This window comes from Neolamprologus multifasciatus, chromosome 3 (genome assembly GCF_963576455.1).
Source record: "Neolamprologus multifasciatus chromosome 3, fNeoMul1.2, whole genome shotgun sequence".
Classification (NCBI taxonomy): Eukaryota; Metazoa; Chordata; class Actinopteri; order Cichliformes; family Cichlidae; genus Neolamprologus; species Neolamprologus multifasciatus.
In genome coordinates this window covers 28,166,124-28,178,554 of record NC_140441.1, presented here as the reverse complement: position 1 = coordinate 28,178,554, position 12,431 = coordinate 28,166,124, and the positions used below count along the sequence as shown (strand labels likewise).

General features: G+C 43.0%; 1 protein-coding gene across 10 annotated transcripts in view; it reads left to right on the top strand.

The window, feature by feature from the left end:
- The window catches only part of slc12a6 (solute carrier family 12 member 6), a 31,350-nt gene extending 19,982 nt beyond the window's left edge, over positions 1-11,368 (top strand). For 3 of the 10 annotated variants that reach the window (XM_085155488.1, XM_085155487.1, XM_085155489.1), the window contains 18 exons: positions 487-651; positions 1,097-1,195; positions 2,299-2,356; positions 2,459-2,633; positions 3,163-3,281; positions 3,370-3,468; positions 3,551-3,670; positions 3,864-3,968; positions 4,707-4,875; positions 4,959-5,154; positions 5,238-5,407; positions 5,481-5,612; positions 6,264-6,371; positions 6,939-6,962; positions 8,121-8,195; positions 8,326-8,561; positions 8,643-8,776; positions 9,057-11,368. In XM_085155488.1, the coding sequence (XP_085011614.1) occupies positions 487-651; positions 1,097-1,195; positions 2,299-2,356; positions 2,459-2,633; positions 3,163-3,281; positions 3,370-3,468; positions 3,551-3,670; positions 3,864-3,968; positions 4,707-4,875; positions 4,959-5,154; positions 5,238-5,407; positions 5,481-5,612; positions 6,264-6,371; positions 6,939-6,962; positions 8,121-8,195; positions 8,326-8,561; positions 8,643-8,776; positions 9,057-9,148 (2,276 nt within the window). In that variant the 3' untranslated portion in view covers positions 9,149-11,368. The other 7 variants (XM_085155490.1, XM_085155491.1, XM_085155492.1 and 4 more) reach the window with 7 other exon arrangements.
- Positions 11,369-12,431: the final 1,063 nt, after the last annotated feature.

The following is a 12,431-nucleotide window of genomic DNA, read 5'->3' as shown; positions in this document are numbered from 1 at the left end:
TCTATCTTAGAGAAAGGGTGAAGAGCCCAATGATCCAAGAAGGGCTCAGAGTAGAGCCACTACTACTCGTCATTGAAAGGATCCAGCTGAGGTGGTTCAGGCATCTCACTAAGATGCTTCCTGGCTGAGGTGTTTTGGGCTCGTCATACCGGAATGAGGCCCCGGGGCAGACCCAGGGCATGCTGGAGAGATTACATCTCAGCTGGCCTGAGAATGCCTCAATGTCCCCCTGGATAAGGTGGAGAAGTGGCTATGGAGAGGGAGGTTTGGACTTCTTGGCTAGGGCTGGCGCCCCTACAACTGAGCCCTGGATAAGCAGCAGTTGGAGGATGTTTTATCGAAGGAGACGGAGGCAGATATTATACCATCTTACTAATGTTACACTAATTAGGGCCTCTAAATCTAAATAAATGTGAATGTGTAGGTGAATGTGTATCCTCTGCCAATGTCAATGACTGATCTTACATGGGTTCTCCCTCTTAACAGAGAACCTGTGGAGTACATACCTCCACAAAGGGGATGTTTTGGAGAAAAGATCCCTCCACACCTCTCAAGTTGCACACCCAGCCTCTGATCGCTATCCGTACGTGTTTGCTGACATCACCACCTCCTTCACAGTGCTCGTGGGGATCTTCTTCCCCTCAGTCACAGGTACAGACGCCCCTAAAATACTAACTGGGCTCCATTCAGTGTTAATTCAGAAATATAAGCATATAAGAAACTTAAACCTAATATTGGCTTGGTTCAGTGATGAAAACCGATCACTGACAGGAAAAGCGCTGTAGGCGTGATATTGATTCCCGCTCACGGTGCAGCTGCTGATTCAGGATCAAACCTGTCAGGCATCTATTCTTGGATTTCTGTTTGTGTCTGTGCAGTTGGCTTTATTTTCACTTTTTAGCTTGAAAACACTTTAAAAAAGAAAAAATATGGAGATGGATTCTCTTTGATTTGAAATATTGATCACACATTTCACTCATGAGGGTGTTTATTAAAAAACTGGTATATTCAGTGTAACATTAAAGTTGATATTTTAAGCACAAAGCTGTTGAGTTATCACTTATCTCCTCTTCCTTTGAATGATTTTGTTTCTCAGGAATCATGGCCGGCTCCAACCGGTCGGGGGATTTAAAAGATGCTCAGCGCTCCATCCCCATCGGAACCATCCTCGCCATCCTCACCACCTCTTTAGTCTGTATCCTTTCATCGGACAATTTGATTGAACTTTCATGCACTCAAATTCAAAAGCAACTCAAAGCAAAATTTAAGATGCTACAACACAGTTCTGAAGTTTTTAACCAAAATGCTGATCATGGAAATATTTAATGAGAATAATGTTGTGTTGTTAGTGGATTAAGTCTGTCCACCTGTTTTATTTTCATGCTGTCTGTCCATCCTTACATCCATCTCTGAGAATACCTTGAATTGTGTTTTTTGTTTTTTAAAAGGTGGACTGATTGAAATTTGCTAATCAAAGGTTAAGATCAAGGTCAAAGGTCGAAAGTTCACCTTTAGTTTGCTCACCATTCTCGCTGTTACCCCATTAGAGCACTTCACTCCCAGACTGCAGCCTTACTTGTTGTTTCTAGAGTATTTAAAGGTAGACTGGGAGGCAGAGCCTTCAGTGTCAGGCCGCTCTTCTGTGGAACCAGCTTCCAGTTTTGATTCAGGAGACAGACACTATCTCTGCTTTTAAAACTTAAAACCTTTCTTTTTGAAAATAAAAAAAAATTATAATTAAAAATAATTATAGTTGGGGTTGGATCAGGTGGCTCTGAATCCTCCCTTAGTTACTCTGTAATAGTCCTAGGCTGTTGTGAGCTTCCCATGATGCACTGAGGGTTTCTTCTTCACTCATCTTTTTCACTCTGAGTGTTGGCACATGACTCGGCATTTAATTATTAGTTACTGTTAATCTCTGGCTCTCTTCCACAGCGTGTTTTTTGTCCTGTCTTCATCCCCTCAACTGGTCGTGTCTGAGGGTGAGGTGGAGATTTCTTCCTGTTAAAAGGGAGTTTTTCCTTCCTATTGTCCTCAGGTTCTTGTTTATAGGGGGGCATCTGTGCTACTGTAGGGTCTTTATATTACAATATAAAGCACCTTGAGGCGAGTGCTCTTGTGATTTGTGATTTATGTGGAGAGTCCACAGAGACTGGATGACGTATCTCGACTGGGCAGTGGAGGCGTATGACTGAGAGGCAGTCCTTCGAATTTTCTCAGCACAGTCCGATTTTCGTGGCACTGAAAGTACTTTGTATTGTTTTGTTTTGTTTTTTTCCTGACCTGCTGTTCATCCAGATCTGAGCAATGTCGTGTTGTTTGGAGCCTGCATCGAGGGGGTTGTCCTCAGAGACAAGTCAGTACACCTGCTCTTGTGTTTGTATTTGCATGTGTTGTGTTGTATGTGAAGCAGAAGGACTTGATGCTTAAACTACTTCATGTGTTGTTACTTCTGCAGGTTTGGAGATTCAGTTAAAGGCAATCTGGTGGTGGGGACTTTGGCTTGGCCCTCGCCGTGGGTCATTGTGATCGGATCCTTCTTCTCCACATGTGGCGCGGGCCTCCAGTCTTTGACTGGTGCTCCACGACTCCTGCAGGCCATCGCCAAAGACAACATCATCCCCTTCCTCCGGGTTAGAGATGCTAGTTTTCAGTTTAATTACAGGGACTGTCCAAGCACTTCTCCTTTATTCTTGTGCTCAGGATTAACTTAATGATACTGTATGATGCACAGATCCCTACTGATGTTGAATTACTGATGTATTTATGCTGCATACTTCAGTTCTTTCTACTTGCATACAGAAACATCTTGCAGCAGGGGGAAGACAGTGTGCAAATACCTTGATGGAACAGTGGTGCTTTAAAATGCTTTAAAGTGATGGTGTTTTATGTTTTCTGTCATGTACAGTGTGACCATTTATTTAGGTAGTTTGAGTGTAATTTGTAGTTACCTGGAGATGCTGTATTCTCTCCAATTCGAGCCTTTCACTGAAGCTTTTGATTATTTCTTTGATTCTCAGTGCTCAGGCTATTGCCTTCTTCCACTTTCTATGTAATAACAACCCTCAGATTTTATTTTTTCATTTGCAGTACCTGGCATTTCCTTAAACATGATTTGCTGGGTCTGTGTGTGTATATTTGAACTCTGTGTGTTTCTGGCAGGTGTTTGGCCACGGGAAAGCTAACGGGGAACCTACGTGGGCTCTGCTGCTGACAGCTCTGATAGCTGAGCTGGGGATTCTCATAGCATCTCTGGACATGGTGGCTCCTATTCTGACAATGTAAGATACAGTTATGTTACATGTGTGTGCATGTGCACACTTAGTCTGCCTTCATCACATCAGTTTGAATCTCCAACCCTCTTTCCAGGTTCTTCCTCATGTGTTACCTGTTTGTGAACCTGGCCTGTGCCCTTCAGACCCTCCTGAGGACACCCAACTGGAGGCCTCGCTTCTCATACTACCACTGGTACTACCAAAGACTCACTCACTCTCTCTCTCTCTCTCGCTCCCCCCTCCCCCCCTGACGTCTGCTCTGCTCATCTGTCCAGGAGCTTGTCCTTTCTGGGGATGACTTTCTGCCTGGCGCTCATGTTCATATCCTCTTGGTACTACGCAATCGTTGCCATGGTGATTGCCGGGATGATCTACAAGTACATTGAGTATCAAGGGTATGTTGCCATGGAGATGTACTCCCTCCACATGATTGTGCATGTACAGACTGGTGTGTAAACATGTCTGTTTCGTGTTAACATGTTTATTTTATTTTCAGGGGAACAGAGGAGTGTACAGTGTATACTGTTTGTGAATAAATAAATATACCTGTATGTTCTCTTATATTTTCTGGGTGTGGTTGTGTATCAGGGCAGAGAAGGAGTGGGGGGATGGGATCCGTGGTCTGTCACTCAGCGCTGCCCGTTATGCTCTGCTGAGGCTGGAAGAAGGACCACCGCATACTAAAAACTGGAGGTATTGAAATGTCTCACAAACACAGGATGCAAGTTGACCTGTTAGAAGTTGGTGAACTGTTTGCACTTAAGTTTGCGTGCAGTGCTGGGAGTAAAGCTGCAAGACATCATCAGAATCTGCGTCACATTTAGCATTATAAACAAGAATCCGATGATTTTAATGTGCCAAGTCTCTTTTGGTGTGCAGTACTAGGTATAGCAGATCAGTAAATTAAGCACTGCAGGTCACTACTGTCACTTTCAAAGAGATCTGGGAGAGCTCCGGGTTGCTGGACACTGGTTTTCTTTCACAAATAAATTGAATTTAAGTTTGTTGCTATGTAATTACATTTTGACATGTTAGCCAGCCATGGGGCCTTCGTGAGACTTTGTTGGGTCTCTTTATGTGCTTCAAATGATGCTGACTGAGCTGAACTGACTGCATCAAGACAGGAAGACAGGGGGTGAGCGAACTCTGAAAATGAGTTGGCTCATAGTGGTGCTGTGGTTTCACAACTGGGGAGATGCACATCAGGCTAAATGAAAGGCCTATTTATTATCCTTTCCACCGCTTCCATCATGTCTCACAGTCCACTTTTTTTTTTTTATCTGAGCACTTGGCTGTGAAGTTTTCAAAACCCATTCAAAAATGTAGACAGCATAAAGACAGACAATCTGAGGCTCTGCTGTCACTAATATTTAGGAAGAATCCACTAACGCACACACGCTCTTGTTCTTCGCCTTGTCTGTCCGTGTCCAGGCCTCAGCTTTTGGTGTTACTAAAACTGGACGAAGACGCCCACGTCAAGTCTCCTCGGCTCCTGACGTTTGCCAGCCAGCTAAAGGCGGGAAAAGGCCTGACCATTGTTGGCACTGTTGTCCCCGGGAACTACCTGCAGAGCTATGGAGAGGCGCTCGCTGCTGAGCAGGTAGGGCCGTTTGTTATTGATGGGTGGAAATGTATTTGCTTTCAGATAATGTGGAGTTGGACCTTTTATCCGTCTTTCCTCAGACTCTAAAGCACCTGATGGATAAGGAGCGCGTGAAGGGCTTCTGCCAGTGCATCGTGGCTCAAAAGCCACGTGATGGGATCAGCCACATGATCCAGTCGAGTGGCCTGGGAGGAATGAAACCCAACACTGTGGTGATGGGCTGGCCTCACGCCTGGAGGCAAAGCGAGGACCCACAGTCCTGGAAGACCTTCATCAGTGAGTCAAGAGAGGACAGCAAAGCGGTTAATGGGGTTGTTTCAGAGTTAACAAGCTAACGACGCCCTCTTTCCTCCTTCCAGACACAGTGCGGGTGACCACAGCGGCCCACCTTGCGCTTCTGGTGCCCAAAAACATCTCCCTGTTCCCTAGCAACTCCGAGCCCTGCACAGAGGGCTACATCGATGTGTGGTGGATCGTCCATGACGGCGGGATGCTGATGCTTCTGCCTTTCCTCCTGCGACAACACAAGGCAAGAAAACAAAGTGTTGATCTTAAACTCTAAACAAAGTTTCCGCTGAACCCTCTGCTCTGTCTCTGACCAGGTGTGGCGCAAGTGTTCAATGCGAATCTTCACAGTGGCCCAGATGGAGGATAATTCCATCCAGATGAAGAAGGATTTGTTAACCTTCACCTATCAGCTACGCATCGATGCTGAGGTGGAAGTAGTGGAGATGGTACGCACAAAAACCCTGAACGTCTCAATTAGTTCTTCTCAATTAGCTTTATATATCTATATATAAAAATATCTGATTTGAATCCAGCTGATCTCCCTTTAAGGTCATCCTGTTAAGCACTGCTTCAATTACATTACCGGGTCTGACCACTTGCACTTTGACTGAAATATTCACCTTTTATGGCTGCACTGGTTCGCCAGCTGAAACATGTAGATGCATAATTTTTTACAGCCTTTAAGATCGAATTTATGTTGTTGTTAAATCACAGATTTTTACATTTAAAATAAACAGGTAATACTTTCAGTGCCTTGACTAAAGAGATTCTACTGCCTATCAGCAGGAGGTGTCTCTCTCTGCACTTTAGACTACACCAGAGTTTTGTGTTGAGGCCTCTGGTGGATTGAATTCTTTAAACATGAAAACAGAAAGAAGGAACCTGCTTTAAATCCCTTCGGGCACTCCCCCTTTTCTTCTGCAGTGCAAAGACATGCGTGTTATGTTAATTCTAAACTGGATGAAGTTCTTAAAGTGTATAAACTGAACAACTGTGTGAATATAAGGTTAAATGTGGACCTGAGATCTCAGTAAAATATAAATTCCAGTCTGATTTCCACTAATCTCTACAACAGCTGTTTTCTCACCTCTTCTCAGCACGACAGTGACATCAGTGCATATACCTATGAGAGGACGCTGATGATGGAGCAGAGGTGTCAGATGCTCAGACAGATGCGACTGTCTAAATCTGATCGGGACAGAGAGGTAGGTGTGGAAAGCTTACAGCGGGGTTTTGTGTGGTGTGAAAAACACCCGTAGGTTTGCGTAGGGTTGATTAGGAGTTGTGTTTGAAACTTTATGCAAGCTGGGTCTTAACAAGCATTTGTTCACCACTTTCACCAGGAGAGCCCTAGCAGTAGCAGCAACAATGGTAGGCAGGTGGAACTACAAGGTCTCAGGTGAGGTTAGAGGTCAAGGTCAGCTGTGAGTTCATGACTTGGGAGGAGTTTAAGGAAATATAGAAATAATTTTTTTTTGTTCTGCAAAAATAAGCTGGAACAAAGTGGAGATCAGGTTCCCAGTACAGACGCCATGTTTTGTCTTTGAGGTCACCGTTTTCTTCCAAATTAAATCAGATTTAAGGAGAAAGAGCTCAGTGTTAAGGTCCAAAGGTTGCTAAAGAAACTAAAGTGCAGAGTACTGAGGTGATAGCAAAGAAATCCTGGTGGGTAACACTCATGGTAAGGGACACGGGCTACTGACAAAAAAAGCACTGCATTGAGATGATTGTTAAACGTTCATGTCGCCTCCTTTTGCCTCTCATCTCCTCAGAGGGTACGCTGGAGTTTTGATGATGTAAGTTTGCGCAGTAGAGAAGCAACAGCTGTCTGAAGTAGAGCAGATTAGACTCTGTAGAGTAGCCTGCAGTCAGGACACGCTGTCAAAGTAAAGAGTGAAACCCTCTGAACAGCTGTGAGTGCAGCTGAGCCCTTCAGATGAAGAGTTGAGAGGGAAAAAAGCGATGTGGTCACCGTGACGTCAGCCGTCGTTTTGTGAAGTGTCTTCACGAAGCTGGGACTCAAACTGCAAGCATACGCTCCTCTCACGCTCTTAGAAACAAAATTTACACAGTGAGCTGAACTCAGGGTCAGGAGGTGTCGCCCCCTGCTGGCATTTAAGGAAAACAAATCAGATCTTAGAAACTTGAGCTGTGACTTCTCTTTTCAGACCAGAGGAGTAACTTAAATGTACACCAGCACTATCACATTCACATGGAGCAGCTTTAATGTAACTGCAGCTTTAATTTTTGAAGCCTGTGCCTCCTAAAAACACTTCCATTACATGTGATGTTATCGTAATGGTAAATGGCCTGCATTTGTATAGCGCTTTACTCAGTCCCTAAGGACCCCAAAGCGCTTTACACTACATTCAATCATTCACCCATTCACACACACATTCACACACACATTCACACACTGGCAATGGCAAGCTACATTGTAGCCACAGCTGCCTAACCCTAATGTTTGGTGTTTTCTAGTGTTGATGCAGCAGTCCAGCATGATTTTCCTCTATGGGGAGACACAATAAAATAATGTGATCTTAATAATTACAGGATGGTGGGGTGAACTTTTTCCAGGGTTCTTCATTGGGGTGTGTGAGGGAAAAGTTTGAAAACCCCTGCTTTAAATAAAACACTGAATTGTTACAGAGCGAATCCTCTGACCTCCCTAATGTAGATCAAATCCACATTTATTTCACTGTCAGTCCAGTTCTTTATCTGAAGGGTTCAGTTATTAATGCTAACATGTGTCAGATGCTTCTTCCTTTAACTGTTCTGTCATCTTTGTTTCCCTCTACCCTTCACACTCATTCTCATTTCAGATTTTCAGAAGCTTTTTGTCTCGGGCCTTTTTATTTACTGCCGTGTCCCTGTAGTTGTGCTTCAGTGCCCACCAGAGTAGATGCAGGCTGTGTTTGATTTTGGGGAGTTAGGTGACCTTGTGTTTTCTGTAGGCGTATCTTTCCCCCAGGTACAAAAGTCCTGGACCCTTCACGCCAAACACCTCCAGAGGAGACAGAGACAGACAGGTACAGAGAGACGGAGAGAAGCAGGAGTCAGGAATGACTGTAGAAAAGAGAGGAGGTTTGCCAATGAGGTGGAAGAAAAGGCTGGAAAAAGAGATGAGAGAGAGCGTGTTTGTGTGTTTTCACACGCCAGGCCCAGCTGGTGAAGGATCGTAACTCCATGCTGCGTCTGACGAGCATCGGCTCAGACGACGAAGATGACACAGACGGCGGCGAGCGAGACCGGGCGGGGAGTGGCGGCGGCGGCAGCTCTGAGCACCACCGCCGCATTCAGATGACCTGGACCAAAGAGAAGACCACACAATACAGAGCGACGCACTCGGGCTGCTCCACCCCCGAGGGCTTCAGGGACATGCTGAGCATCAGGCCGTGAGCAGACACAGCAGGTTTCTCTGTGACACTGAGATCCGCGCTAACCAGGTCCTTTAACGCATCTCATTTTTCCTCCAGGGACCACTCCAACGTCAGGCGAATGCACACCGCCGTCAAACTCAACGAGGTCATCGTCAACAGATCCCACGACGCCCGGATCGTCCTGCTCAACATGCCTGGACCTCCCAGGAACACCGAAGGAGATGAGAACTGTATCCTTAACCCTGAGTCTGCACCAAATTAGATTTTAGGTGCTTGTTTTTGCAGTCACTGAGTGTACTTTTGTTACAGCAGACACCTTTATGATGGCTTAAACAGGGTTTAAAAAAATTTATTAAAAAATCACTAAAGCCTTAAAGACGAAAGCAAATTTAGTAAAATTTTGCTTACTAACATGATTATTAAAAAGTATAAGCTTTTCATTTATTTAAATGAATTCATTTATATTATCAAAGTAACATAGTATGAGAAGTTCGTTAATTCAGTGAGCAGACATGGAGTTCCTGGAGGTCCTGACAGAAGGATTGGAGCGTGTACTGTTGGTGAGAGGCGGAGGAAGTGAAGTCATCACCATCTACTCCTGATTAGACAAACACAGGAAGCCAGCATCAAGCAAGCAGCCAGTCGTGCAGGAGAGAGCAGAGTGAAGACGATGGGATCTGGGGAACCTGAAAAAGAGCGAGCCGGTGACTGTCGATTGTCACACTTCCCTGTCGTGGCGCTGGTTTCCATCCCACATGCTGTCAAAGCTACAAAAATGCCAACACAATTCCAACAAGGAGCAGAAACAAAAATAATAACAAGCTGTGTGTGTGTGTGTGTGTGTTTGTTTATGTTTGACTCACCCACCCGAGGGTCCTCTGACTCGATGAGGAAGGGAGCACTGTGGTGTTAGGAGCGATTGCGTTTGGAGGGGCGGACCACAGAGGCTAACGGTGAGAGGCTGTGGAGCGGCCGACCCACTGATGAGACTCAGGGTTGCTTTTTGTACAGAATGTAATTTGGAAGCAGACAGCAGTTTTCTGTCAGAATAGAGTATGGTTTTCTTTTTGTTGCTTCTCACAAACACATCTGTTTACTCTTACCAGCGTATCAGTACTCTTTATTTTCATATCCAGGAGTATTTGCACACAACTGACGAGAATCTGCTTTATTAAGACGCACTGACAAGGATTTATTTTTTGATTTTCGCTGCTACTACTTAGAATTTAGTCACAACAGCCTTTAACATAAAAATGTTGGGTGTTTAAAATTCAGACATCTTGCCTCAAAAATGAATTTATTCATATCAGATGAATATTTTAATAAATACAGCATATTAAGACAAAATTTCAGGCTATAAATATAAAATTTAAATAGATAAGAAGTAGAAATTCTGATAAGGTCTATTTATTATATTGGCATTCAGCAGGACTATGTTGTGTAAAAATTTGATAACGCCTGAGTTTTATTTACATTTTTAAAAATCAAATAAAAATTCAAAGGTACTTTTTGTAAATTCCTGTATTTTAAAAAGTAGTTTGAAACATCAAAAATTAACTAAAGTGACAGCCACGCAGGCCTTGTGTTGCAGGGTCAGTGTAACCTTTTATTTATTAATTATTACTATTAGTATTATTGTTATTATTTTTTACTGTGGCGCCAGGCCAAAGGCAATGCACGTTGAGGAAAGGGGGGTGGGACTAAAAATAAAAGCAGCACCTACCTGCAAACATCTCACTGGTGAAGTGCTGCCCCCTGGTGGTAAGTTTTAGCTCATTTTTGCAGAGGGTAATTACAAGAATTTCCCCTTCAGAACTTCCATAATTGGAAGAAAACCTGTCAGAGCTCAGTTTAAAATCACAAGGTTTATTCCGGAAACCCATCGAACCTTGCTGATACAGCAGTGTCCACTTCTTCTTTCTTTTCTTTTTTTTTTTTTATTGCTTAAAGAGGATTTCAGTGTTTATACACCACATTCACAGCTGTGGATGTGACACCAAAATGAAACCAGTGCAAAGGAAATGGTCAGAGGTTTTCTCTCTGCTCTCTCGTTTTCTCTCAGGCCCACGCTGGACTGCACCTGAATAGTTAGTAAGTTATTCGACGTTAGCATAGAGTTCAGTTTAGAGATGGGGGGGGGGGGGGGGGACAGTTTTCGGTTGTTGCCATAACGACCTTGTAAAGGGAAACAGTATTGTGGAGACACTGGACCATCGTGGAGAGGACCACCACACTTCATGTGTGTACATTTTTATGTGTGAGTGAAGCCCATTTGTTCGTGTGTGTGCGTGTGTGAGAGAGAGAGAGAGAGAATGTGGGCTTACAAGCTAAAATGAGGAGCTCTGAACTGCAGGTGTTTGATTCCACTCTAACGCTTTCTTTTTTCTTTTTTACAGTGTTACCGTGCAGGGTTGTTCTCTGTTCATTGTTATTTCCTAAACATTGTTTTTTTTCTTGCTTGTACATAAAAATGAAAAATCCCAAGTTTTATCTTTTTTTATTTACATTAATATAAAAAGGAATAAAAAAAAAACTTTGCTTGGAAAAAAAATGGTAATAAATAAAACAGTTTTGGAAAAAAAATGTGCACAAACTGTGATCTGTGTTTTATTGTATATTTGATGATTGATAGTGTAGGTGGTTGGATTATTTTGCCTGTTTATAGACAGACACATTTATCAAATCTTTTTATGTTTTGACTTTTTAACCGTAGACATTTCAGTGGACTTTAACAAGAACAGCTGAGCAGATGATTTTAAATTGATTAAACTGAAATGAAGATCTGTTTGTCCAAACAAAAAATTATTTGGACATAAGCTGCTTTCTTTTTGCTCATTTTCAGTCACATCCTTGTACCGGACCATTTTCAGAGGAATGTTTATAACTCCACAAAACACTCACCTATGAATGATTCAAGCCAAAAAAGGCACCTAACTAAAGGGATGAACCAGTGTATCTACTGACTACCTGTCAAGAAACGCATCACTGGTTTTCATTTTTTCAGCCAAATCAGTTAATAATACCAAATTTAACAGTTTGACGTGTTTTTTAAACTATACAACTTATAGAAAACTACAACTGGGCGTGAATGATATATTTAAATAGGCTGAATGTAGTGCAACCAGCATGAACCAGTGCAAACTGCATATGACCTGAATGACATAACAGCGGGTTAGTGTTCAACAGAGTGACAGCCCGGGGGAAGAAAGTCTGTGGCGGCTGGCTAAGGGCAGCAGCTTGAACAGTTTGTGTCCGGGATGTGAGTGGTCTGCAGAGATCTGGACATACCCTGCAGTGTACCCCAAAAAGAATCTGAGGAAACTGGACAAGTGAATAAAAAATAAGTGCCAGAACTAGAAAAAACAACTATCTACAGCAGATTAATGGTGTCTGAAAGTCATGCCCTAAAAAAACTCCAACAAAGACCTGACAGATGCATCTGAACCTTCAGCTGATGCATTTACTGTTAACTGAAGCTTCATTAAGTTGTCAAGAGGCCATTATTAGGAAAGGAAATGGGGAAAAGGCTGAGCTATTCCAAATTACACCAGAACTGAACTTAAACTCAGTGACAACAGAATTTATGGAGTGATGAATCCAAATGTAAAATTTGTGGTTCAATTTGTCAAAATGTACAGAAGAGCTCAGGAGAGAGGCCCATTGGTGAGTGTCTACAGAGTGTCCTTGATCCAATCCAAGAAACCTTGTCTAAGAGTTCAGGCTGTACTGAAGAAGAAAGACAAATATTGACTTTCAAGCTCATTAAAATGATACAAAAACTGTTTTTGCCTTATAAACTACTTTCCCGTGACCCAATTTCGTTTTTTAAACAAAAGAATAAAAAACATAACTCCTTTTTAGAACTTCCTTTTAATTGCTTTTCTG